At 31.2% G+C, this 27,510-nt stretch overlaps 1 protein-coding gene across 3 annotated transcripts in view; it reads right to left on the bottom strand.

The window, feature by feature from the left end:
• Window positions 1-26,919, bottom strand: part of LOC115885628 (sphingomyelin phosphodiesterase-like) — a 43,386-nt gene extending 16,467 nt beyond the window's left edge. The window contains exons 1-6 of one of the 3 annotated variants that reach the window (XM_030904597.1): window positions 11,206-11,354; window positions 9,869-10,108; window positions 9,547-9,720; window positions 7,656-7,850; window positions 4,077-4,247; window positions 3,497-3,674 (exon numbers count right to left, since the gene is read on the bottom strand). In XM_030904597.1, the coding sequence (XP_030760457.1) occupies window positions 3,497-3,674; window positions 4,077-4,247; window positions 7,656-7,850; window positions 9,547-9,650 (648 nt within the window). In that variant the 5' untranslated portion in view covers window positions 9,651-9,720; window positions 9,869-10,108; window positions 11,206-11,354. Of the gene's footprint in view, window positions 1-3,496; window positions 3,675-4,076; window positions 4,248-7,655; window positions 7,851-9,546; window positions 9,721-9,868; window positions 10,109-11,205; window positions 11,359-12,657; window positions 12,951-16,772; window positions 17,136-26,760 lie in introns of those variants that run through there. The other 2 variants (XM_030904596.1, XM_030904595.1) reach the window with 2 other exon arrangements.
• Window positions 26,920-27,510: the final 591 nt, after the last annotated feature.

Genomic DNA, 27,510 nt, shown 5'->3' with positions numbered 1-27,510 from the left:
TAAATTGGAAATACCTACATTTTGTTCTTTGTTATGTTGCCTAATGCAATGCTCGCGTAAAAATCGTATGATCGCAAAAAAAGGCGTCGGTGTTGCCTTCAAAATTTCTGATCAAAAACAATTATTAATGATAAGTGTCATGGATACCCGTTTTTTTTCGCTCCTACAAAGTAAATACCCATCTTATAGTCGAATATATTAATAATTCCTATATTTTATATTTTATGTATGTGTCTGTTTATGTATTTTTTAAATATATTTTTAATATACACTCACATGTAATAAAAACCCAACGGATAATTTTTTCGTCAAATTTAATGTGATATTTCTTTTACTTTTAGCCCTATTTTAATGATTTTCTTGGCAAACTTTATATATCAACTTTAATTAATAAATTCACTTTTTTATTAACTTCAGTATTTGGTTTATTATACAGGGTTAATTGTACGGCTGTTTTTTAAGCTAGCTTTAAAACATCCTGTGCAATAATTTAGTAAGTGACTTTTCGTAAAACAGTATTTTTCGATCAGAACCATGTCTCCTGAGCATTTTGTTTTTAACTCATGTCAACACATGCCTTGGTTCAATTTTAAGAGCGAAATGAAATTGCCACCAACAATTTGCATGTGATGTTATATTTTAATATCCCGAGATGGGGCTTCGGGTAGATGAATGAAGAATAACATTAAAAAGTAACGATAATAATCGAAAACATTGCAAAATGTTTGTGGCCAGTTCATTTTGCTCTTAAAAATTAACCAAGGCGTGTGTTAACATGACTGATGATATTCAGGATGGGGGTTCTCACTAAAAAATAATGTTTTAGGAAAATTTGCTCTTGAAATTATTGCACAGGGTGTTTTAAAGTTAGGGTAAAAAACAACCCTTCAACTAATTTGTAAAAACTTATTGTAAAATTACTGTCGATTGTCATTAATTGTCAAAGTTAAACCTGCTTGTTTATATTGTAGTTGTTTTTTATTGGTATTTTTTAAATTTCACTCTAGAATGCTATGGTCATGATGTAATTTTTTATCAAATAAAGTGAAAAAAATTTCCTAGGGCACCATTTAAAATTCAAAAGTTTAAATCATTTCCGGTGAAACAAGTAATTGAAAACAATCAATCCCGATTTATGTCATTTAGTAACATACAAAATTTCATTTTTTTATTTGGAAAAAATCAAAAAGTTATAGGAGCGAACCACTTCTGAAAAACACAAGGTATGTGCTAATCAAGATTCACTGAACATGATTTAAATCATGCATAAAAGATATTTAAATTTATTTTTAATTTGGTTTCAAAGTTTTAGGATTATAAAATAATGAAAAAATATTTTATAAAGCATTAATTAATTTGAAAAAAAAATGTTATGTTAAATCGGTAATTACTAAAATAAAGACATTTTAAAATGCTATGCTATTAAATTTAAGGCGTCTTGTATAAATGCAAATCAAAATAAAAATAACATTTTGAGATTTATACTAGCTAACACAATTTTTTAAAGATCGATTTTAATTTTATATTAATTTAATTAAATTCATATTTCGGAAATTGCGAAAACTAGTACGCCACTGGATTAGTCCGGCCAGTATCGCCGCGCCAAATTTGCTGTCCCAAGTTCTTATCCCCACTCAAGGCTTTTCATTGATATTTTAACCTCCGTGATTCCATTCTAAGCAGGCTAAGTGGAACACGGTTGTAGTAGATTTATGAATGACTTGCTCCGTCTAGAAGTTTTAGTCTAAGGTAAATACCCGACAAATTTCGCAAGGCCGACGAGGCCGATGCTTTTCACTGATAAGAAAAAAAAATGTTTGTTTAGATAATTTTCGAGATATTTTTTCTTTCTGAATGCACATTTTTAAAGTATTTTATATTCTTTGTCCGCTTGATCTATTATACTGGTTGCACGTATCGAAGTTCTGTTTCTTTTAGTTTTAAAAAATGTTCTTATTTCTTTGTAGTTGTAGTGGTTGTAGTGTAAAATTAGATTAATTTTATTAAGTTTAATTATAATGTTTAGTGTAGAATACCAGAAATAGTTTAGTAGTGTTTTTATAGTTTATTATTTTGTAGTTAAGTAGTAGATGAAGGGATAATTTGGTTATTTTTTCTTTTTGTTTGATTAATTAGTAAGTTTGATAATTTTTCAGTGTAGAATACAAGTAGTTGTGTAGTGTTTTTATAAGAGATTAGATTAGTTTATTTTGTAGATGAGTAGTAGGTGAAGTGAAGGTATTTGGGTATTTTTTGCAGTTTTGTGGGGTCATAAATATGCGCCTTTCGGATTTTTCGGAGAAGTTCAAGGCTTACTAGATATTTCGAAAAAAAACGAATTTTGGCTATTTTAAAACTTGTCTCTAATTCCATTATAATCTACCGTATGATCGAATAAAAACGGCGTCAACGATGGCTATAAAATGAAGATCGCTGTCATTTTATATGTAAAATTATATGGGAAATATCATCGATCGGCATTTCGTAGCCATCGCTGACGCCGTTTTTATTCGATCATACGGTATTTTAGACAAAAAGTTTTCAGATAAAAGTTGTAGATAATCACATACCTAATGAGTTTGTGTTTTCTTTTTTTTTCTAAAGCCTGTCATTTTTGACATATGACACAAACATTATGTTTTTTTAAATGGAAACCATAGTTGGTCATGACTTCATAAAAAGCGCCATTTTTTAAGCCTGTCAGCGATATAGGTATAATATGTTTTTTTCGAAAAATTACAAGTTATAGCCAATTCTTTTCTTTCTTGGCAAATTTTCATACCAATAATACCATTCCAATTAGTTGGCATGAAAAATGTAAAAAGTCTTATGTTTTCAAAAAAAATATCGTAAAAGTCATAAAGCACTCGATTTAGAATAAAATAATCTAAGAATGAAATTATTCTTTTATAAACCTGCATTAAATCAAATTAAAATAGGTATGTAACTTTTTTTTAATATTAATTAACAGCATTAGCATTATCATAAATTATTATAAATAATGTACCAACATATCGAAATAATAATTTCTTTGTTAATACGGTTTAGAATTCTTAAAATAACAGGCAAAAATAATCCACAATTTACAATAAAATTATAAAAAAAAAGTTTCGTTTAAATTTCTTAATCAGCTGATCACTATTAAAGTTCGCAGAAACCCGGGGCTATATTATTACATTACTCTGAGGAAAATAACGAAAATAATCGATATTTTTGACTCCGCCCCGAAAAGTTCACGATTTGTTCTCCAGTTGGCAGCACATTTTGTCTAGTCGGTTGGGCAACTTTAAGAATATATAAACAAGGCTTTTACTTTTACCCTCAAAATTTCATTCGAGTCACTAAAAGTACACCCTGTAGCTACGAAACATATCAGAATCGGACCTATGTTGATATGAAAAATAAATCTTATTTTTACGTGAGGAATCTCCCCACTAGAGAGTTTTGAAACACTCTGTACAACAATAACACTAAAATTTAGTTATTTTCTACTTACAAATGTGTTAGGATCTACACTGAGTATTTTATAGTTTGGATTATATTTAGTGTAGGGAGTTAGACTGGCGCCATTGAATCCTACGTTGTTTGGTGTGCCGTCAATTTTACTGTAAAATACTTTTAAACCGTCCGTATGGGTGTGTCCGAAAAATTGACCCTTTATTATATGAGAAAACCTGGAAGCAAAAGGGTTACGTTTATTTAAGAAAGCAATAAACTCTTATGATTAAAAATATGTTCAATATGGGAAAACCTTAAATTGTTTTAATTTCATTTTTTCCCAGGGTTGGCAAAAATCAGATTTTTAAATGCCAACCCTGTTTTTTTCCTATACATTATTTAAATTATTGCATTTGCGTTTTTTTAAATATTTAAAATCTGAATTTTTGATCTGTTTGGTTGATATCACCCTAAAAAATATATTTTCACTTATTTAAGATTCTCCCTATATATTAGTGTATATAAACATATTTAATAATTATATTTAGATGAAAAATATATCCTTTCACTTTTTTCAATGGCAGTAAGAAATTAGAATAAAAATTTTCTTTGTACAATGATGAAAAAAAAACAATTACCTGGTAATCAACGAATTGTAGTTCACTTCCCATGGTTCAATGCATTCTTTCTCACCGGGGAATACATGGGCAATTATATGCACAAATTGACCATTTGCTTCTGCTTCTAGCAGTTCTTTTTTCATAAATTCGATCTGTTGTTGAAGGAAGTACGTATCATACAATAACCACCTGTAAAAGATGTTGTGGTATTTACTTTACTTTATACTGACGAGTGGTGGAGCAAAGACAAGACCAAGACCAAAATGTCGCTACCATATTTGTACACTGAAATTTCCTTTTCGAGAAAAATTACTAGAGATGAGCAAAAAATCGCAACCTGCGACTTAATCGCAGCAATTTTGAAATCGCAACCTGCCATTGGTTCATCATTGAATTTTTAGAAGTTGCGATTTCCGATATTGTTGCGAATGTAATTTTGTGGTCTATTGAAGCATTTTATAGTAAACTGCGATTGAATTTTCTTTTCTGATATTATTTATTTATAGAGAAGGTATTATTGTTCTAGGGTTACGATCGTAATATACCGCGTGTTTCTCAAGAGGTGAACCACGCTCTTTTCTATTTTTTCTGTTAAAAAAACGAGATTTGGTATGTTTTTTTATAACATAAATTAGGATTGATTGACGTATTTAATTGTTTATGGCCACTTCTTGTTTCACCGGAAATGACTACAACTTTTGATTCTTAAATGGCACCTTCGGTATTTTTTTACTTTCGATAGAAAATAACACTCTGAATTGACATTTTCGCTTAAAAAATCGCATTTTAAATTTCAATTTAGAATGGCATGACTGTGTTAAAAACACTAATTTTTAATCAAGATGTCTTGGAAAAATAGATTTGTTCGTATGTTGTTTTTCGTGATAATAATACGTCAATCAATCCTGATTTATGTCTTATACTAACGTATCAAATCTGTTTTTTTTTATCTGAAAAAAATAAACAAGTTATAGGGGTGAGCATGCAATCTTAAAAAATAATTCTTTAACTTTTTTAAGGATTGGATAAAGAATTAGATAACTGAGAACCGTAAAAACAGTAGGTATGTATACTTGCAGCATATATAAAGTTTTAATACCTATAATATGGGTTGCAGATGTTAAAAAAAACTTAAAAATTAACTGATTATTATTAACTCTTTTGAACTGTTAAGCTATAGATACATACACAGGCAATTATATAACTGGTACAATATTTAAATATTAAAATCGCAATCGCAAATTCAATTTCGATTGGAGAATCGCAGTTTTGCTGACCTCTAAAAATTACCCAAGAATCGCTGAAATTCCCAGAAATACCCCAAGAGTTTTCAAATTCTCATAAAATGCCCTTGAATTTCTCTAAATTTCCCGAAATTTCCTCGAAATTCCCCGAAATATCCTGAAATTTCTTGAAATACCTAAAAATCCTCAGTAATTCCTTGCGTTTGTATACTAAAATACCCCAGTGATTTCCCCCTCGGCCTTGGTTTTGCTTCAAGACTCTTGTAAGTCTTACATTTTCTTAATAGATTTTTACTAGAGTTACTACTAGTGAAAAATCTAGTTTTGATGATATCTGAAAAAAATAAAGTAAACTCTCTGTCCTATAGACGTGAAATTTCTCTTTATTTTTCTGCTACCACGGTCCGCATTCTCAACTACATGGTTTCCAGTCGTAGTTCCAGTCATTATTTTAAAAAAAAACAACGCTTTATTGTACAAAAAGCCAAAACAGCTTCATCGACAAAGCAAAACAAAAAAAGCACAAAAACAAATATACAAATAATAAAAAAATGTCATACAATACAAATCAATTCAAAAAAAAATTACCTCATAAAATTACAAATAAAACATATATGGACATTGCAAAACACAGGCGTATCTAGAAAATTTTACAAAAGGAAAACAGTAAATGGATAAAATCATGTTATAATAACAGAAAATCAAGAGTTATAAAATATTAAATACTAGACCTTTAACCAGTGTGTGAGATGATCAAAATATTAAAATTAAAATTCTAGATTGTTCATGATTAAACATCAACAAAAAAGTCGTTTACCGCATATAGGCTCTCTCCAGTAAGTATGATTTTAGAGCTTTGCGAAATGCGGGAAAGAATGAAAGTGACTTGATATTCGAAGGCAAATGATTGTACATTTTCTTGGCATTGTACAGTATTGAGCCCTTAACTAGTTCTGAGCTCGGGGTTGGCAGATAAATATCGTGCTCCGCATTCCTAAGTGGATAGTTGTGAGAAGGCCTTCCGGAATAGAGAATATGTACTTGCGGATTAAGCAAACGGATTCAAAAATGAATAAGGAAGGAAGAGTCAGTATTTTGAAATTTTTAAAGAAATTCTGGCAGTGAGTTCTACTGTTCAGTCCCAATAAGTATCGAACTGCTCTCTTTTGAAGCTTGAAAATACGATCAAATTTTGTCGCGCAGCAAGTATCCCAGAATGGAAGGGCATAACGAAGATGCGACTCAAAAAGGGCATAATAGACCATTCTAGAGGTTGATGAGATAAGTTCCTTAGACACTGATCTTAGCGCAAAACAGGCAGAGCTTAGTTTCTTTGATAAGGCTTCGATGTGCAAGTCCCATTTTAAAGAGTTGTCCACAAGAAGTCCTAAGAATCTCACAGAGTCCACGACGTCAATAGTGGTGTTATTAAGTACAAAAGGTTGTATAGTACTTTTATATGACAAAACTTTAGTTTTTGAAAGGTTGAGGTATAGGAGATTAGAATCGCACCAAGATTTAATGGTGCGTAAGTCACTGGATATAGTATCATATAGTGCCGTAACATCTGGGCCGCTCCAAGTGAAACTAGTATCGTCCGCAAAGAGGCAGATTTTACCGCTAATGTCTAGATTTGCAATGTCGTTGATAAACACCAGAAATAAGTAGTATTATTCACACACACACACACACACACACACACACAAAAATTGAGAAGTTGTAGTACAAAAAAAACTCTTCATCTGGCAATGCCAAACAAACAGCAGTATGTTCATAGCACACAAGGACATACTTCTGTTTGTTTATCTAGCGCCAATGGACATATAGCACATAGAAAGTCTAAGGTATTTTCGCCATTTAATTCGAATGGGATAAAATGAATTTAGAACGTCGTTTCTGACATAATATTGTAACTCTGTGTATGTAGTTTATAATGCCACCGTTGAATGAAAATCTTAAAAAATGGACAAAATGCATTTAGTAAGTCTGCCCCTCATTTGACTGACGAAAATTTTATTTTTCAAAATATTATATACATTTCTTTATTTACAATTTTATGCGATAATTGCATGGGAAAACACTGTTTGTAATAAAATAAAACAATCATTTTGAACAAATAAGAAATTTCTTATATGTGAAAAAAGCAAGACTGAAAGAGGCTTGGTCTTGGTCTTGCGGAAGGCTTGCACTGATCGGCCTTGGTTTAGTCTTGCAAACAAAATAGTAGCCCTGGTCTTACTGTTTGTGTAAGACCAAGACAAAAACAATTCTTGCTCATTACTAATACAGACTGACCTAGTGTTTCGTAAAAGCTTAAAAATGTATAGCTCGAAACGTAATGAAATGAAATTACCAGTTAAATATATAGCAAACGTTGTTATTCAGCACGATTATTCTCAGTTTCTTGTTCGCCAATACGGAGTAGTATCCTTGTTTTTCCACGGTGGATGTTGCTTCTGGAGGCAACCATTTGGCCCATAATTTTGCTATCAACTCGTACAACCAGGACTGGGAAAACTGCGGATCAGATATTTCAGGTGGTGCAAACCTATTAAATAGAACATTTATGAATAGAACTTCTATAGCATTTACTAGAATTTTACAGTTGGGGGTTGAAACCTTGATGTTATAACAGTAAAATAAAACACTAATTCACCACAATACACCAAAACACTTTACTTTCCTTAACATTGTTCAGAAATAGATCAAAAATATTTTTAATCATCTTCTGATGATGTTAACATGTGTTTCTAGTGTTTAAAATGTAAAGTATTTTGGTATATTGTGGTGAATTAGTGTTTAATTTTACCACATTTTACCAAAATAAGTAGTGCATTTAATGACTCTGAGCATCACTCAAGCGTCATTTTCAATAGTTTGAAAGTACAAGGGAACGATGATTTTGTACTAAATAATATATAGTCAAGATAGTCAAGCAGCACTAAACGCGATCAACTCAGTAACCATCAATTCGAAGTTGGTCAAAGAATGCCTAGAGAAGCTCATTAAATTAGGCAAAGAAAATAAAGTCCTCATACTCTGAGTGCCTGCTCACCAAGAGATAGAAGGCAATGAAAAAGCAAATGATCTAGCTAGAAAAGGAGCGAACACTCCACTAACTGGACCAGAGCCGTTCTGTTTTCCAAACGGGAACCAACTGAAAGTGCAAATGAAGAATCTGGAAGACTCCATCCGTAACCTGGAATGGGTGTCCTCCAACGGTTTAAGACACTCGACAAAGTGCCCCAGGACTTACGACAGAGAAAAATCAAAGGTTTTCCTTGATTTAAGTAAAAACAATCTTCGGATTGTCACGGGATTTCTAACAGGGCACTGTCTTCTCAACGAACACCTCAGTGGGCTGAAGCTGAGAAACAACGGCGAATGGAGATTCTGTGGGGAAAATGGGAAAACACCAGAACACCTTATCACTAAGAGCGCCGAAATGACGACCGTTCGTGCTATGAACTTTGGTACGGCTCATGTCGAGGATGGAGAGCTGGCCTCTGTGGAGCCGTCTTAGATACTGACTTTTGTTAAAGCCCTGAGATTGTAGTATGAGCTATGTAGGGCTAGCAGAAATCGACGATCGATGGAACAAACGCATTATAAACTGGAGGGCCTGGGAAAATAAAAGAAGTAGACGAAGACCTCAAATGAGATGGGCGGATGATTTGAAGAAACATGCAGGTACAAGATGGATGAACATACTGACAGACAGAGAAGGGTGGAAGAGATTGGAGGAAGCTTTTGTCCAACGATGGATCAAAAAAGGCTAAATAGATAATTAGATAGATAGATCTGTAACAGTTGTAGGCTAGTTTTCCGGTATAAGACTGAACGACACAATCCTAGAATAGAACGATCGAAGATTTAAAAGTGTGGCGCTTCCATAATATTTTTTTTTGTTTCCACATTGGCTTGATTAAAACTATTCATGTTGTTCTGGATAATTGCAGCTTTTATGAACTACTTCTTGCACCAAAGATATTCAGTTTTGAATCCAGAATATTTAAATTTAAACTGTTCCAGTTCAGAATTAGGTTCATACTTATGCTGTGAGCATATTGGTGCATGATCTGCTACATTAGACCCATATATGTGGTAAAAGTTTAGTTAATTTAAATTTTATATATTATGTATAGTCTATTCAGTGAGAGATTTTTTATGTCATCTGTCGAAATATTTCCTGACTCATTGAAGACTTTATTCTTATATTACAATTATTATAAATCCATACGTACATGTTTAGAGGTATAGATTCGTGATTTCCGATGGCTAGGTAATATAGGAAGGTTTGGAAATGATTCTGCAAGCTTATCAAATGCATATGTAATTTCATTGGCATTGTCTTGAATGGAATCTTTCCATACAGAGTGGTCGATGATATCGCCGGTAAAGTATACTAAATCGAGATCCTGTAAATAAATTGAATTTTGTTATATTACCATCACAGGTTAATCGACAATATTGAGTAAAATTAATATATTCAGTTCAATTATTGCATAATATAGTCTATTGACTAGAAAGATACAAATATTTAAAAAAAAATTAATTAAGACTTACTTGATGGGTATAATTAATATAGCTTAACGTATTCACAAACAACCATGGAGGAACGTCACAGTTGTAGTCTCCCCAGGCGCCAGCATTGGTTCCCTTTATGGGATTCCCCAGTTTCCTCTTACAGCAAACTGGATATCCACAGTCGGACACACCACCTATTTCGTAATCCTGAGAAATATGGAAGTCGGATAGATGGAGGATTTTCAGGGGCGTTGTTCTTCCGTTTGAATTATTACGACCCTAGATTTAAAATAGGTGAAAATAATAATGTAAAATAAGTTGGTATTTGATGAGTAGTATTTCTAGAATACATATAGAGGCTGGCAAAAAATAATAATTAACGACAAGAAGAGATTTATAGAATGAATTGAATCGGTAGTTTATTTTTAAGGAGTTATTTTTTACCACCTGTCTAATACACATACAAAATTCAGTTTTTTAGTATTTGAAGCAAATATTATTAATCAACGCAAACAGCCAATGTAGTTTGAATACTGGAATCATATTAATTGATCCTCGTTAACAAATATTTAAACAGTTCTTTTATTTTTTAATGAAATAAACGAACTATATCGACAATATTAGTATCTGTACTCTTTAAAAATTTGTTACATCTTTAAAAATAATCTAAAATGTCAATATTCCATGGGTATATTGATAAATGAGCTCTAAATTATCAGGAAATGCATTTTCTACAAAAACGTGAAGAGATAGGTAAAAAATAGCATAATACAATTTGATAGACAATAAATTGAGCATCTGATTCTCGTAGAATATATAGAGTGTTCTATCTAAATTAAACAAGTTATTGCCGTTTAAAGCTAGTAATTATTTAAAATATTTTTTTAGACACTGTGTATAAAGTATTATCATTTTTATTATTGCAACACAACATTTAGCAAATGGAAATAATTCAGTACAATATTTGGTTTTAAGAACTTATAAGTACGCCTAGAGAAATGAAGCATTATTAAAATTATTACTGTATTTTGACAAAAACCTAAATATTTCAAAAACGGTAAGATTAAAATGCGGTAAACCCTTTGGGTAAACCTTAATCAAATTTACCTTTATTTTAGAATAGCAGAAACTAAAAATATAATAATATACAGGGTATTCCATTAAAAAAAATAAAACTTTGAAATTTTTTATTTATTTGGGACACTCTATATCTTGTAAAAATATTTTTCCTTCAACCAGCCCAAAACTTACAATTTGTAAAAATCTAATCGTTTAGCTACAATACCCCGTGTCGTATGTGGTGAACGACCCTGTATAAATCAAAGAAAATCTTTGATTTTCCTCGCTCGTATATCACTGTAAGAAGATTCACTTACACTCATATGAAGAACCGGACCACCCGCTGGAATTTCTGTTTCCCATTTTAGAGCCGGATGATTGTGATAGCAGTGTTCGTTTTGTAGAAGAACGGAACACGCATATTCTGGACTCAGTATCTTACTGTGTCGTACAATATACTCCAGAATTGGCTAAAACAGAGAAGTATATAGGTATATAGGTTACAGGGTAGTCCGAACTGTATCCGGAAACTTCGACAGCATATTCTGCAGATAAAAATAAGTGAAAAAGTTCGTATAAATGTGTACCCTAAAATGCTTAGTTTCGGAGATAGAAGTTTCATTTTTACTTCGATATTTTCCAAATAATTTCTGAAGTAACGTCAATATTTGGTTGAAAACATGTTGAAAATTAGTATCTGGCAGTTTTTTGATGTGAGAAATTTGATTTTGATGTCAATATGACTCCTATTTGTAGGGGGCACCACCTAAATGTGTTTTAACTGTTTTAAAGAGTAATAAATTTTCGTCAGTATCTGTATAAAACTACTGAGTGAAAAAAAAGTCTTTTCTAAAAAGATTTAAATCTTTTTCTATTTCGGAATAAAGATTTAAATCACAAATCATTTTGAAAAAGACTTCAATCTTAACTATTAAGTCAGCTTTCAAAAATTGACTTAAAATCAAATGACTTAAGTCATTAAAATTATTTAAATCAAGAAAAGACTTAAGTTTTTTTTGTAAGCTTGCAGCTCTGTTATAAAATAGTGTATTATTCAACGAGCATATAATGGTGGCTGTTATGTGGCGGATGAAGTTTGGTTAGGTTAGTATTAAATCATCCAAGTGAATAACAGCCATTATATGCAAGAAGAATGCTATACTTTATCCAGGACTATCAAAAAAATTTAGATAATATTAACACAGTATTAATATAAGTTTTTATTAAAAAAAAACAACTTATGAAACCCCCCATAGATGAATGCACAAAATAACATTGACAACTTCAAATTTTTAAATTGAATTTTAGAATGCAAAAACTGACATTTATAACTTCAAATTTTTTAACCGAATTTTAGAATAGAAAATGAGGGAATTTTAACATTGTTTCTTCGTAATGGTGTTTAATAATTTGTTTACATGTCGAGATATAACATGAGAGACTTATTAAAAGGAAAAATATATATTTTAAAAATCTTATGACAAGAAAAACAACTTTTGGAACACTCCAGAAATGAATGCAAAAAGTGACATTAAAAACTTCAAATAGCTCTTTTTGGAGTTTGAATCGAGATATCCGTGGAAGCGGTGAATAATGAAACAATTATTCACTAGTGAATAATGAATATTATTATTATTTCATTAACTCATGTATAATAATCAAATTATAGACGAGTCGCGGATAAGATATTATAAAAGAAAGAAACCGATAGAGTTGTACCTGGTTTTTAAAGAATTTTCAAGAAATATACAATTTCTTTCGACACTTACCTTATTAATTCTTACCAATTCCTTACAGAAATCATTGATCGTCCAGGTGTTAACTGTAATATAGAAATTACAAATTTTTCTACCCAAAATCTCAACTGTAATGGAGTTAGTTTGGATATTTCTAACCAGGGCCTGACAGGCTAGACACAAAACTCTGTCTTGGAGTATAAAACCTCTCGATTTCAGTTCGTCTTTTATCTTTAAATCGTCCAGAAATCCTTCGAATGCCTTCATGTCCATGGTGTGGTACCTTGTGAGGCCCAGCAGGCCAGCAAACTGTTTTTCCAATGTTTCTAAAACAAAAAAAAAATTGTCATCTACCTAAATATAAATAGCGCTTCTAACTTTGCCGGGTATCAATTCTGGAAAAAGCGCTAAACAATGGTTCAGTCAATCAAAACGTCAACGGTTTAATAGAGAAAGGTGTGTTAAATTTATAAAGTTTCTCTACACTACATAATTTAACAATTTTATATTTTAGTTTAAGATTATCAAATAATTTTTTCTTTATTTCATTGTTTTTGGTTTTTATTTTCTGATACTCTTCTTACAGGGTACAGGCTCTCGTCTACAAATCTCAAGGTGTGGGTTCGAATCCCACACCCGGCATTTTATCAGCCGACTATTTTTATTAAAATAATACTAGTTTGGGTACCTAGGTCGACTCAGCCCAGTACTTGGGATTCACAACCCAGTACTTGGGATTCACAATCCTGAGGTAATAATAGGCGGTTGAAGCGTAATGCTAGCCACATTACCTTCCTTGTATACCGAACAGCTCTAGCATGGCAATCTGTACCTTGCTACTCCCAAGGCGTCAAACGCTATATACGGGAGCTATTATTATTATTATATCTTCTGATACTAGTGCTCTAGTCCAGTAAATGGAGGTTGAAACCACGGCCTAATTCCTCGACCGGGATTTTTCAGGCGGATTGTGTACTTTTTGGGGAGTCGTTTTAGGGGAAAAATTGTAACACCGTGCTCGGCCAGCTTTAGCCGAAAAAATGGTCCCAAATGGCCGAACAATCAGTTTTTCACAAATATCTGCCAAAATATGCAATTTACATTTTCTTGGAATAAAAAATGAAGCTTAGGTAATTATCTACAAATATGGCCCTTATTATTTTTTTACGTAGAATTAGTAGTTTTCGAGATATTCCGCCTCGAAGATCCCTGAATTTTCTCTCCAAGTCCGGAGATAGATTTTATAAGCAGATATCATTGATTGATAGGACAAATTGTTTACTAACTCGGCTAAAATTTAATATTTTTTGATGATTTAAAGGTCATTTAAAAGGTAGAATCAACAGCTATCGCATTTTGGAACTTGTTTGAATTTTGCCATATTTTATGATAATAATAAACCAGGCAAACATTCCTTGGTCCAAAAATTTTCAGACTTTTAATTTTAAAATGAATAAGTTTGTAAAAATCTGAAAATTTCGTAGCCATCGCTGACGCAGTTTTTTTTTCAATCATACGGTATTACAAAAAGTTGTTAGATTTCATGTGAACCAACTCAAATGCAGGTCAGTTTATTTCTTATTTAGTTTCTATGGAAGCACCTCTTCAACGACTTTGTTATAATATGTTATCTAAACAATTACCTATCAGCATTTATAGCAGGGGTGGATGGGCCATATGGGAAAACGGGAAAATTCCCGGTGGGCCGATGGCAAGATGGGCCGGTGGGCCGGTCCCGATCAGAGCTCAAAAAAGATTTGATTAGCAAAAATTAAATGGTTTATCTTCTAACTAAAGTGACGTAAGATCCTTAGTGACTCCATAACTAACTAATCAATTTGCATCAGTATAATCGTTAGTTGCTTTTAAACATAAACACCAATTTGTAAAATAACTATTGTAAAATGTCTTTCTCTGGACGGGGACGGACTAAAAGCCAAGTCTAAATTGTTGTTTAAAATATTGCTAAGATGAATTTGCTAAACATAATTTCTCTTTATCGAGTTTCAAATAAGTCCAATCGAGTTATTAAAGTTTGGAAATTTAAAAAATATATTTATTTTTAAAAAAAATTGAGCCACCATTTTTCGGTATTTGCATCTTTTTTAGTGCCGTAATATCAGAGATTAAGAAACTATACCGTGGGAAAATTTGCGGTGAACAGGAAGTTCTAAAAGTTTTCTAAAATATACAGGAAAATTTAAAAGAAAATGCTCGATTTTTAACATCTTTTTTTGCAAAAAAAGCCCTCGTAAACGTGTTCCTGAGGTCGAAATACGCCACCTCTGAAAATATTTGCACTTATTTAATCAACTATATAATAACCTAAAAAATGCTGCAGTTTTAATGGCGACCGCGGTTCATTCAGTTAAAAACACGTATACACGAGGAGGCTGCTACTGTAGCAGAAAAGAGAGAATTTCTTTCTACAATGTGTAAGAAAGTATATACCCGAAAAGCTAAAAGTAATGTATTTCACAGAGGATTGGGTCAGCTGATCAGGAAGTCTTAAAGTTTCTCAAAATCGTGACTCAAAATCGTAGCCTATTCAAGATCAAATTACCGTTCTCGATAATGGAAATAAAGCAGTGGAACCCTGTAAAACTGAGCCATTTTGTAGTAAAAATTCAGATGTCCGACCCAATATTGGTCTTTACTAAAATTTTGATCAAGACAATTTAATTTTTTTTAAACCGGAGGCAAAAGAGCTTTTTTCGCACGAGCGGAAAACACCCTTACTTATTAATAAATAACTTAACCATTAATAAATAAAATAAGTTTCTTCGTTATGGTCATTTTGTTTTTGTGGATTTGGGCCGGTTACCTGTTTTTCCCGGGCCGGTTTCCACTTCCCCATCCACCCCTGATTTATAGTGACCGTATATCAATATTAGACATCTTTGTATTTAAAGTAATTATGACAGATTGGCAATTGCACGTTAATTTTTGGTATTGCACATTAATTATGGTGTCGTTCGAGCACTAACAGGGCCGTCCTGAGGGGTGGAGCAGAGGAGCAGTTGCTCCAGGCGGCCAAATTTGAAGGCGGCCGTCATTCCAATTGTACTGAATTCTATACATTTTGACCAACTACGTCACTATATTCTACGTAAAAAGTTCTACAATAAACAGTTTTCACCGTCCCAATATCTTTAACAATAACAGAGATACAGGAGGTGTCACAAATTGCAAAATTTTCAAAAAGACCCTGTAGCTCAGAAACGAAGAGAGCTATGAAAATTTTGTTTACGGCATCTTCCGTTTGACAAAAAAGTGGCAAAAGTTTGTGGAAACCGCACCGTTCTATCTTCACGAATAACGAAGATACCGTATGATTTCAACTAAAATGGCACACCCTGTAAAGTAAGTGTTGCAATTACAAACATTCTTTATTATTCTTCTCAGCTATTAAACATTATCCCTACTGAAGACGATATACAGGGTGAGTGTTAAATATAAGTGCACATATTTTTAGGGATGGTATATTTCTATCCCAGGAACACGTCTATGAGGATTTTTCATGAAAAATTAATTTCGAAAATTTTGTATTTTACCAAAAATGTTTTGGAAATTCTTAAGTTTTCAGTTGAAAAACGTAATATTTTGATAATACTGAAACATAGGTTGTAGGTTAAGTTTACAGGAATAAAATGGCAGAAAAAATCCAGTGGTTTCTCAAAATTTCGTCCAAAAATATATTTATTTAATGTAAAATAAATCGGTTATACTTTGGACTTAAATATTTGAAAAACAATACTGGTAGCTTCAAAATATGTGCACTTATTTAATACCGACCCTGTATAATAAAAAAATTAATTCAGAAGTAAATTCTTCAAACATACGCACATACTCTTAGAATAAACCATAATTTTCGAATTTAATTTTTTTTAAATATTTTTATTTTTGAATACATAAAATTTTTAATAACAGGGTCATCAAAACAATTCTTCGTGGTCACGCTCAGCTGACAAATTAAATCGTTAGGTACCTAATACAAATATTAATAGTTCCAGTCTTTAGTATTCATAATTACTGATAATCAACGTGAAAGGCAGTGACCATGTAAATTATACTTTACGTAATATCGTTTTCCGACAAAAAATCCATTTTATTCAAGAAAATCTCAATTTACTGGCGAAAATACTCACTGAGCTGGTTCTCGAAGATGGGCACATCGCGATGATCGTCTGAGTAAAGTTGGCATCCGATTTTCGATGGGTAACTCACTAAGATTATGCTGGCAATGACCCAAAATACTTTTCTCATTGTCAAGAAATTAGCGGGTTCGAGCGCTCACTTTTAAACGCACTTGATTTCGAACTAGTCATAATATAGGGATTTTTTTCTTGACACAAGCGCGCGACTGGTGGTGGTAGGAATATTACATTTATTTGTAGCTGTTATTATATAGTCGTTTGATAATATGATATAATAATATACAGGGTGGCGCACCTCATTCGCCTCGGTTGATTATACGAAAACGGAAAGATGTAGAAACAAAATTTTTGTGGGTATATGTAGAGAGGCAATGTGCATAATTTTAAATTATTTTCAAATGTACAGGGTGTGTCAGAACTAACATCCATACCAAAGTTATATTTTTTCTTATGGAACACCCGGTATTTTATTTGATTTTTGGATTCTTAGGCATAAAATAAGACATTTATTATAAGGGTTTAATATGTTTAAATGCTTTGGTTTTTGAGCTATTTAAAGATATTTAAATATGCATATTATAATAAAAAGTTTGTCAACACCCTGTACATTACTAAATGTACAGGGTGGTGCCTCTCATACGCCGCGGAAGCTCAAAGGAGAACGGCAGTTTATATCGAGATGAAATTTTGCCAGCATATGTAGGTTAACTGAAAGCATTTTATACAAATATATAGAATTATACAGGGTGTTCTCAAAAAAAGTTACACATCAAAGTTGTGTTGTTTCTAATGGAACCCCCTATATATTAATTGATTTTCTGATTCTAGAAAAAAAATAAAGGTGAGTTTTATTAAAGAAGCATATACTAAGGATTTTGACATATTTCACATTTTGTAAAAATGAAGAGTAAATTTTAAATTTCGATAACAGCTACCTAAATTTTAGTTGACCTTGTATAGCCTGATATTTAATTACAATAACCATTGTATGTTAAACCAAATTGAAATTTGACCCGGAAAGTTATACAGGGTGAGACAAAATTAATATGGAACATTAGTCACTTTTGTAAGCAAGTTACTCCTTTATTTTAAATGGAACACCCAGTATATTTTTCCGGTGTTCGATGGGGAATTTATAAATCTTCAAAATATTATTAAGGTTTCCTACCCCTCAGACAAAGATTTTCCCAGATAAATTTTTATGATTTTGCGTCAGTAAATCTTTATTATTTGAAAAAATCTAGGTGGCTGTGCGATATACCTTTTGTTAATTTAACAAAAAATAAAGAGGGTATAGTAAAATAATCAAGGGTAATAAAAAGATACACGTTTAAAACATATTTTAAGTATTACAGAATTAAAACTAGATATCAACCTATAATTATGCGACAAAAATTAGCTAGATTAAATCAAATGCTCATAATGCTTCCTTTCCTCTTAACTGCATAAAATGATTGTCTTTTCAAAGAGATATTTTCCTTTTAAAAGACAGATACGTAGAGTTCTACGTCGAGAAGCAGCTAAAATAATTTCTCTCATGTTGTCGACACTAACGTTGGTTGAATTTTGTAAACACTGTCTTTAATATATCAATATTAACTAAAAAAAAACAGACTAGATAAAATCAGGAGCATTTAAGTATTCTATTAATAATTGGTGAATACACACTGCATTCACCAACTTATAGAATCATATCAATTTTGTCTGATGTAGGATAAGTTTGCATTTTCGGCAAATTTCTGAGAATTTTTTTTGTTTTATTTAATACAAAATGATAACTAGTTGTTAAAGTTGGACTAATTAGACAGCTATGTTGAAATAACGTCAGACATATCACAGCCAACTAGATTTTATCAAATAATAAAGATCTACTCAGATCAAATCATGTAACTGAAAATATCTAGGAAAATATTTGTTTGAGGGGTAGGCAACCTTAATAGTATTTTGTAGAGACATGAATTCTCCATTGAATATCGGAATAATATACTGGGTGTTCCATTTAAAATAAGAGAGTAACATGTTTTTAAAGGTTTCCAATGTTCAATATTAATTTTGTCTCACCCTGTATAACTTTTTGGATCAAATTTTAATTTGATTTAAAGTACAATAGTTAATTTAACTACATATTAGACTATACCGGGTAAATTCCAATTTAGGTAGCTTTTATTGTAATTTAAAAATTGTTCTTTATTTCTAGGAAATGTTAAATATGTCAAAAACCTTACATTTTAGTCATATACTTCTCTTATAAAACTCACCTTTATTTTTCTCCCAGAATCCGAAAATCAATTAATATATAGGGTGTTCCATTACAAAAAACACAACTTTGATATGTAACTTTTTTTGGGGACACCCTGTAGAACCCTCTAATTTTTAAAAAGTGCTCTGAATTAACCTACATATGCTCACAAAATTTCATTTCAACACAAACTGTCGTTCTCCTTGGAGCTTCCGCGGCGTATGAGAGGCGCCACCCTGTATAAGGGGTATCAAAAACTGCTGATCTATTTTAAATATATATTTTATATTACGATTTATTTTACTTTGATTTATATTACGATGACTTTTGTAGATATTTTGGATTCTCTATAAAAGAACCAATTAAGGCAAATTCATTTTTTTCAGTTCCAGAGACAGGTTTTTGCCTAATAGGTTTTTCATATATCACACTATCAGCTCTGCCAAATAGAAAAAATATTTTTTCAAAGGAAAGCTTGTCAAAAAAGTTCCTATCTTTGAGCATAAATCTTTCAGGCCAACCCCAAGCAATTGTCCTCACAAAATAAAATCACTAGTAACATATCTATTCCTTTCACCAGCGCCAGCAGATACTGCGTCATTTTTCTTGATAAAATAATAGATACTTACTTATTAAACTTATTGTAGGCAAATTAAATAAAAATAACCTGTTATAAATTTAAATAAAGTCCAAAAGCTAATGTCGATTTTGAAAATAACTACTAACTATCACTAGCAAATTGCCATGGCGACACCAGCCATCTTGATGGCCATTTTATTGGAAAATCGCTTTTTATTCAAAATCTGAGCAAGATAGGAAACCCTAATATAGTTTGAAAGCATTTAAATCTGCTTCGACTTATTAAAAAAAATACATGGTGTTGCATTTGAAATAACGAAGTTTTTATGTAAAATAAATATTTAAATTAGACCAGAAATTGTTGATACCCCTGTATACATTTAAGGAAGCAAATAAAGTCCATAAAGTTATTTCAATTTTGAAAGTAGCTACTAACTGTCACTAGAAACTTGCCATGACGACCCCTTGGCCATGGTCCTCTTGGTTGCCATTTTATTAAAAAATTGATTTGTTTAAAATCTGCACTAGATAGGAAACTCAAATTTAGTTTAAAAGACCATTTCAATCTGCTCCGATTTATTTAAAAAAATACAGGGTGTTGTATTTGAAATAACGATGTTTATAATATGTAAAATAAATATTTAGAATAGACCAGCAATTTTTGATACCCCTGTATACATTAAACGAAGAGATCAAATTTTTTAGTAAAGTTTCTCTGGCTTAAAAGTCAGAACAAGAATTCATTCTGAAAAGCAACGTACAGGGTGTTGACAGGATCTTTTTTATTATAGCATGCATATTTAAATATCTTTATATATCTCAAAAACCAAAGCTGGCTAATATATTTAATTTAATTAATATTTTTTTATTTAATAAATGCATTATTTTGTGTCCAAGGATCCAAAAATAAAATAAAATACTGGGTGTTCTATAATAAAAAATATAATTTGGTGTGATCTTAGTTCTGACATACCCTGTACATTTCAAAGTAATTTTAAGTTATGCACATTGCCTTCCCACATATACCCATAAAATATTTTTTTTCAAACGTCACAAAAGTATTAATTTTTACTACGTCATTGACAATATAAAAAGTCATTTTAACACCTAGGCATAAAAGTAAAGCACTTTTCATAGGCTCTCATAGGCGTGTTTCTGGGGTTGAACAATACTACCAGTTAAAATATTTACACTTATTTCTGGGACACCCTGTATAAGAAATACAGATGATATTTAAAAATATGTTATATTAATTTAATAACTTCATTTTTAACTTCTTGTATTGGTTTTTAAATATCAGCCAGAATGACATTGTAAAATAAAACTAGAATGTTTTCTATTGTGTTTTATTATTGTTTATTATTTACGAAAGACTTTAGAATTATCTATACTTAACAATCACACTTTCTTCATAAATTATTTTATAGGCACTTGATAATCCTATAGAATTGTTGTTAAACAAATGTTATGCAAAAGTGAAATAAAATAAAATGTGCATAAAATAAATAGAAAACAATATTGTGTAGATAAGTTGGATTAGTATCTAATTAAATTTTAAAATCATCAACAATTTAATGTACCTTGTGTTTAGTTTGTTTCTAACAAAATATATGTTATATTTGTTGTTTAGTATCTATTTATATTGTTTTAAATCCTCAGGTGAATTTGCAAAGCTTAGATAATTTTTCAAGTGAATGCAATAAAGATCAATATCACTTTGAAACATTTTCAATCTAAGTAGGGATTCAAAATATATCCCATACAGCACGTCCAAATGAAATTACGTTTCTACAAGGGAGACACATGAGAAACCAAATATGTTAAAGTGAACCTAAGTGTTCATCTAGTTCTAACATATACATATGAGATACACGCAGGTTTATATTGATAGAATTGTGTGATACAGTGTTTACTAGTTGTATACCGTATGCACTCAAGATTCTAAAGAGTTTTTTGTAACGTAACAAATAATTATTAAAATGATAAAATCTGACGTCGGTATATATCGTCGGTATATACCATATGTATGTGTGATACTTCGTATCATAGTTGTGCCTATAGCACACACCTTGTAAAAATGTGACGTATACACATAATATAAATTTCTATATAGACACTTTGTAATAGTGTACTGTCACAAATTACCTATAACAGATGCGAAAGAAAGCGACTGCATCGGAAACCGCTCGGCAAACCCGACACGCCTATTGAGTGGTGTAAATACACCAGTCGTTTAGTCCGGAAACCTATGCTGTGTCGTATTCGCTTGCTGGAATGACATAGTGCGTGGTTATATGTTTCTTTTTAAAAACGCGTGTAGGATTTTTGTTGAACTTTTGAACTGTTATTTCTAAGTTTTGGTAATTTGTATATCTTATTTAAAATGGGATGCAAATGTGTTTATTTATAAGGAAGAAAAAGATATTTATAGTATAAAAAATTAATTTATTTAACAAAATTTAATTAAAAATGTGACAAAATAGTTACCTTTCTATTGGTTCTATCGGACTTTTTTCGACTATATAAATCTTTATTTGTAAACTTTAATACATCAAATATTTCAATCTAATAAATCATTAAATGATGTAAATAAGAGGAAATTTCTCACATGGGTGGTCAAATTTTATAGTTTTCATTATATCAAACAGCCTCTGAGAAATGTTTTCAACTCAAAATGCCTTTAATTATGTTTGACTACATCATTAAAAAGAGTCTTCAAATACATCAATGTGATATTTGTCTAAAATTTGCAAAAGAATCCGTAGCTACTGTCACTAGAAACTTGCCATGACGACCCCTTGGCCATGGTCCTCTTGGTTGCCATTTTATTAAAAAATTGATTTGTTTAAAATCTGCACTAGATAGGAAACTCTAATTTAGTTTAAAAGACCATTTCAATCTGCTCCGATTTATTTAAAAAAATACAGGGTGTTGTATTTGAAATAACGATGTTTATAATATGTAAAATAAATATTTAGAATAGACCAGCAATTTTTGATACCCCTGTCTACATTAAACAAAGAGATCAAATTTTTTAGTAAAGTTTATTTCTCTGGCTTAAAAGTCAGAACAAGAATTCATTCTGAAAAGCAATGTACAGGGCGTTGGCAGGATCTTTTTTTATTATAGCATGCATATTTAAATATCTTTATATATCTCAAAAACCAAAGCTGGTAAATATATTTAATTCTTATAATAAATGCATTATTTTGTGTCCAAGGATCCAAAAATGAAATAAAATACTGGGTGTTCTATAATAAAAAATATAATTTGGTGTGGATCTTAGTTCTGACATACCCTGTACATTTCAAAGTAATTTTAAATTATGCACATTGCCTTCCCACATATACCCATAAAATATTTTTTTTCAAACGTCACAAAAGTATTAATTTTTACTACGTCATTGACAATATAAAAAGTCATTTTAACACCTAGGCATAAAAGTAAAGCACTTTTCATAGGCGTGTTTCTGGGGTTGAACTATACTACCAGTTAAAATATTTGCACTTATTTCTGGGACACCCTGTATAAGAAATACAGATGATATTTAAAAATATGTTATATTAATTTAATAATTTCATTTTTAACTTCTTGTATTGGTTTTTAAATATCAGCCAGAATGACATTGTAAAATAAAACTAGAATGTTTTCTATTGTGTTTTATTATTGTTTATTATTTACGAAAGACTTTAAGATTATCTATACTTAACAATCACACTTTCTTCATAAATTATTTTATAGACACTTGATAATCCTATAGAATTGCTGTTAAACAAATGTTATGCAAAAGTGAAATAAAATAAAATGTGCATAAAATAAATAGAAAACAATATTGTGTAGATAAGTTGGATTCGTATCTAATTAAACTTTAAAATCATCAACAATTTAATGTACTTTGTGTTTAGTTTGTTTCTAACAAAATATATGTTATATTTGTTGTTTAGTACCTATTTATATTGTTTTAAATCCTCAGGTGAATTTGCAAAGCTTAGATAATTTTTCAAGTGAATGCAATAAAGATCAATATCACTTTGAAACATTTTAAAACTATGAGGATATATTTTTCTTATATTCAGGGGCAGGTGATTAAATATCTTTTTGCTACTGAAAAAAGCACTTCGTGCACCAAACTCGATGATGGTATAATCACATAGGATTGTCGGGTGTTAAAGGCGGGCACGTTCCGAAGCTGGTCTCTGAATTTCTTATGCATTAGACATGCAGTTTCCAATATCAAAAGACAAAATAGAGATAAGATGTCTTCCCTTTTAAATAAAGGGCGACATGACTGTCTTACGTCAACAACACACAAATTTCTTATTGCCCTTTTTTGAATTATGAAAACCACATTGAACGATCTTCTGGAACATGCCCCCTAAAAACATATCCCAAATCAGAGCTGTAACTCAATCAGTGCATAATAGGCCCCTCTAGCTGTCTCTTTATCCAATTCACCTCTAATAACAATTTAAAGTAGCCGTTTTTATAACAAACAATAACAACATCTTTAGCAATCCAAGTAGTCGGAAATTCCGATAATACTATAACGGTGATTGTCAAATTTGTTTAGAACCTCTTTAAATGCAGGAAACAAAAAAATAACCCTTTAGACCTTGATGGTTGCTAAATCGACGAATCGAAGTTTATTTAAAAAAAGCATTAAACTCTCTTGATTGAAAATATTTTCAATATGGGATAACCTTAACGCTTTATTGGTTGATGGTCGCTAAATCGACCACTTTAACCAACTAATCAGTCGCGTGGAAGTGTATTATCGCCCAGTTTGTTTGCTATTATTAAATGCGCGCCTTGGCCATTTATCAACCATATCTATACGTGGCGTTGGCCGAATGGGCGCGAAAAGATAATGTAAGCGGTTGAATATTCGACCAGTAAGCATTGGTGACACTGAGTACGCTGTGTATCATATATCATATAGGTAATAATTGTCGTCTAAGCATTTTCTAAGCAAATTTCGTTCCATAAAAATTTAAAAATATAGGGGAAAACCGTTATGAAACGGAGGGGTGTTGAAACGGACATTTGTCTTAACTCCTATTTGATTGAATAGCCGAAAATTTTACGGTTACATTTGACAACCCCGCGCGCCGCTTCCATTACCACCAAAATTGCGGGCTGAACTGGCTGATGGTGTTTCGGCGGCAAGAATTTTAATATTAGGTGTTAAAAAACTAATTTTCTTTGTGAAAATATCGAACTATGTCACAGGTAAGCTATTGAAATTTTGTCAAATTCAGATTAATAAGTTTAAAACTAAGTTATTATAATACACAAATGGAGGTTTAGATCGTATAAAATATTTCTCTATTTACACTTTATATTGTCATTTAGAGGTTAAGTGGGTGTTGTCTTGAAATGGACACAAGACGCCGTATTGAAATGGACGTGTCCGTTTCACTGGACAATGTCCGTTTCAACGTAATCACTGATACACCAGAAAAAGACAAACTTTTAGAAGAAAAAGAAGCAGCAGCAAAGATTACAAAAAAAAGCATAAAAACTCTTATTAAAGAGTCTTCAAGTTCAGAAGAGTCAGACACTTTATCAATCCACGATTCTAGTGATGATGATTTACCATTATTCGTTCACTTCCACCGGAAGAAACTTAATGATAGTGAACAGTCCAGTAAGAAAGTTCCTCTATGCCAATTTACATCAAAAGAAAACAGAGAACCCAACACTCAACCTAACGAAAACAATAATGTAGTAAATCAAGATAATTGTGTCTGTTGCAAGGAAGCGTATCAATGTAGACATGTAGCAAGACAGACTGGTTAAAGTGTTTCTTATGTTCTTCTTGGGCACATGAAACATGTGGTATTCAGGGTATTCGAAATTTTTATTATAATAATTGCTCTTAAGATAGTTTCTGTTTAAATTAAAGTTATTTTTGAAGCAAATTTTTTTATGTCTTTTAACATAAATGTCCTTTTCATAACCACTACTGTCTATTCCAATAAATAGATGTTTTGAAATGGACAAAAGCAACTTTTTTCAAACTTAGATTCCAATTACAATATTTCCAAAATAAATTTAGTAATATATTTTAAAAGCATATTGATGAAGCTTTCAACCTATGTAGTTTTTAATTCCTTTCATTATCGATTAATAATAATCTAACTCCTTTTAATAATATGTCCACTTCATAGCGGTTTTCCCCTAGAAACAAATGTATATGTGACGTTTATTTCTTTTTATTTAGTGCACCTAATTTACGGCTCGGATGATATTTTCTAATATCGTTAACATATTCTGTATATTTTCCACAACATGGTTTCAGTTACAGTACATCTATCTTTGTAGCTACGGGGCATCCGCAAGGGGTGAAACAAAATTCTCTGATGATACCATCGCATACTAGTGATGTAAACTTTAGTTACTTTTATGAACTACTAGTTACTTTTGGTAATAGGACTCGTTACTTTGGACTCGTTACTTTAGTTACTCGTTACTTTGGTACTTAGTATCGTTACTTTATAATCGTTGTTTTGTGTACAGGTTGGAAGACTTGAGCTTGACGTGGAACTTCGTTACTTATTGTGCCCGGCGATCTTCGTTGCATGCTCGGTTTAACCTATAAGGGGTTTCTACTTTCTTCTAGTATAAGGGCTTAATAGGATAACGGAATAATAATATGTAATAATAGGATAACTGAATAATATGTTTTTAATAATATGTATAATATTTTTATAATGATATGTTAAATAAAACTATGTACTATTAATAAAATTAAAAATAAAAGAAAACGAATCAAACAAAGAAAATATGTGTATAATAAATATAAAGTATTTTTTACTCTCTCTCTTTTAATAATATGTCCACTTAATAGCGGTTTTCCCTAGAAACAAATGTATATGTGAAGTTTATTTCTTTTTATTTAGTGCACCTAATTTACGGCTCGGATGATATTTTCTAATATCGTTAACATATTCTGTATATTTTCGATCATTTCTCATAGGATGCGAGTTTCTAGAAAAATAAAATTTGTCGTCTCCCCACTCCCTTATTTGTTAACTTTTTGAAAAATGTTATTAAGAAGATATATATGCTCTCTTTGTAATAGTTTATATATTTCTGAAGTCAATTTGATCAAACGAGAAAATAATTAGTACTGCCCCTATAAAGATTTTAAATACTCACTCTTATGATTATTACCGTCTTCTGTCTGATTTTGACTACGACACATCGGAAAATTGAACAATATACCCGCGATGAGACAAAATGTTAATCTCATTTTTAATCACCTGTGTTCTTAAGGACTCAGCTATAATACTTTGATCTTTATTGAATCAGTATTTATAGCATAGGTAGCTGTCAGAGAAACAAAATTATTTTTTTAACCCTAATATTTATTCTATACTGCCAATACGTGCCATGATTGCCATTACGTGCCATACTAATGCCATTAGGTTTAAGTATATAATAACCTAGATTTCTGGAAAAAAAGATATGCATTAAAAAATTCAGAATTAGTTAAGAATAGTTTCTGAGTAATAGTCCAAGGGCCAATACGGATTTAATAACGCATACCAGATACAATTGAGCGTTTAAAATCCGTTACATTATCTAATATACTATAACATATATGTGTGATTTCAATAAATGGAAAACTTCCTATAATAACAGTAACACATCAACACAGTCCACTCAAACCTAGGTATGTCAAAGTACCGTATGATTATACTATTATTACGTTTACGTATTATACTATTAGACCGGAATCAACAAAATATCAAGAGACAACTTTTAATCGGCATTAAACGACCTACACAATTTTGCTAAGAAGAAAAAAAAGTCAGTGGCGCACATGATTTTTTCAGAAAAATATTCCACCCATGTGCACTAGCGATGGGAACTATTGAATGAATTAGACTATCGAATGGTTAATGA

This window comes from Sitophilus oryzae, unplaced genomic scaffold, assembly GCF_002938485.1.
Source record: "Sitophilus oryzae breed Bouriz unplaced genomic scaffold, Soryzae_2.0 scaffold_404_pilon_pilon, whole genome shotgun sequence".
Lineage (NCBI taxonomy): Eukaryota > Metazoa > Arthropoda > Insecta > Coleoptera > Curculionidae > Sitophilus > Sitophilus oryzae.
The sequence above is the reverse complement of the archived record's forward strand: the minus strand, read 5'-3'. Positions and strand labels throughout refer to the sequence as shown.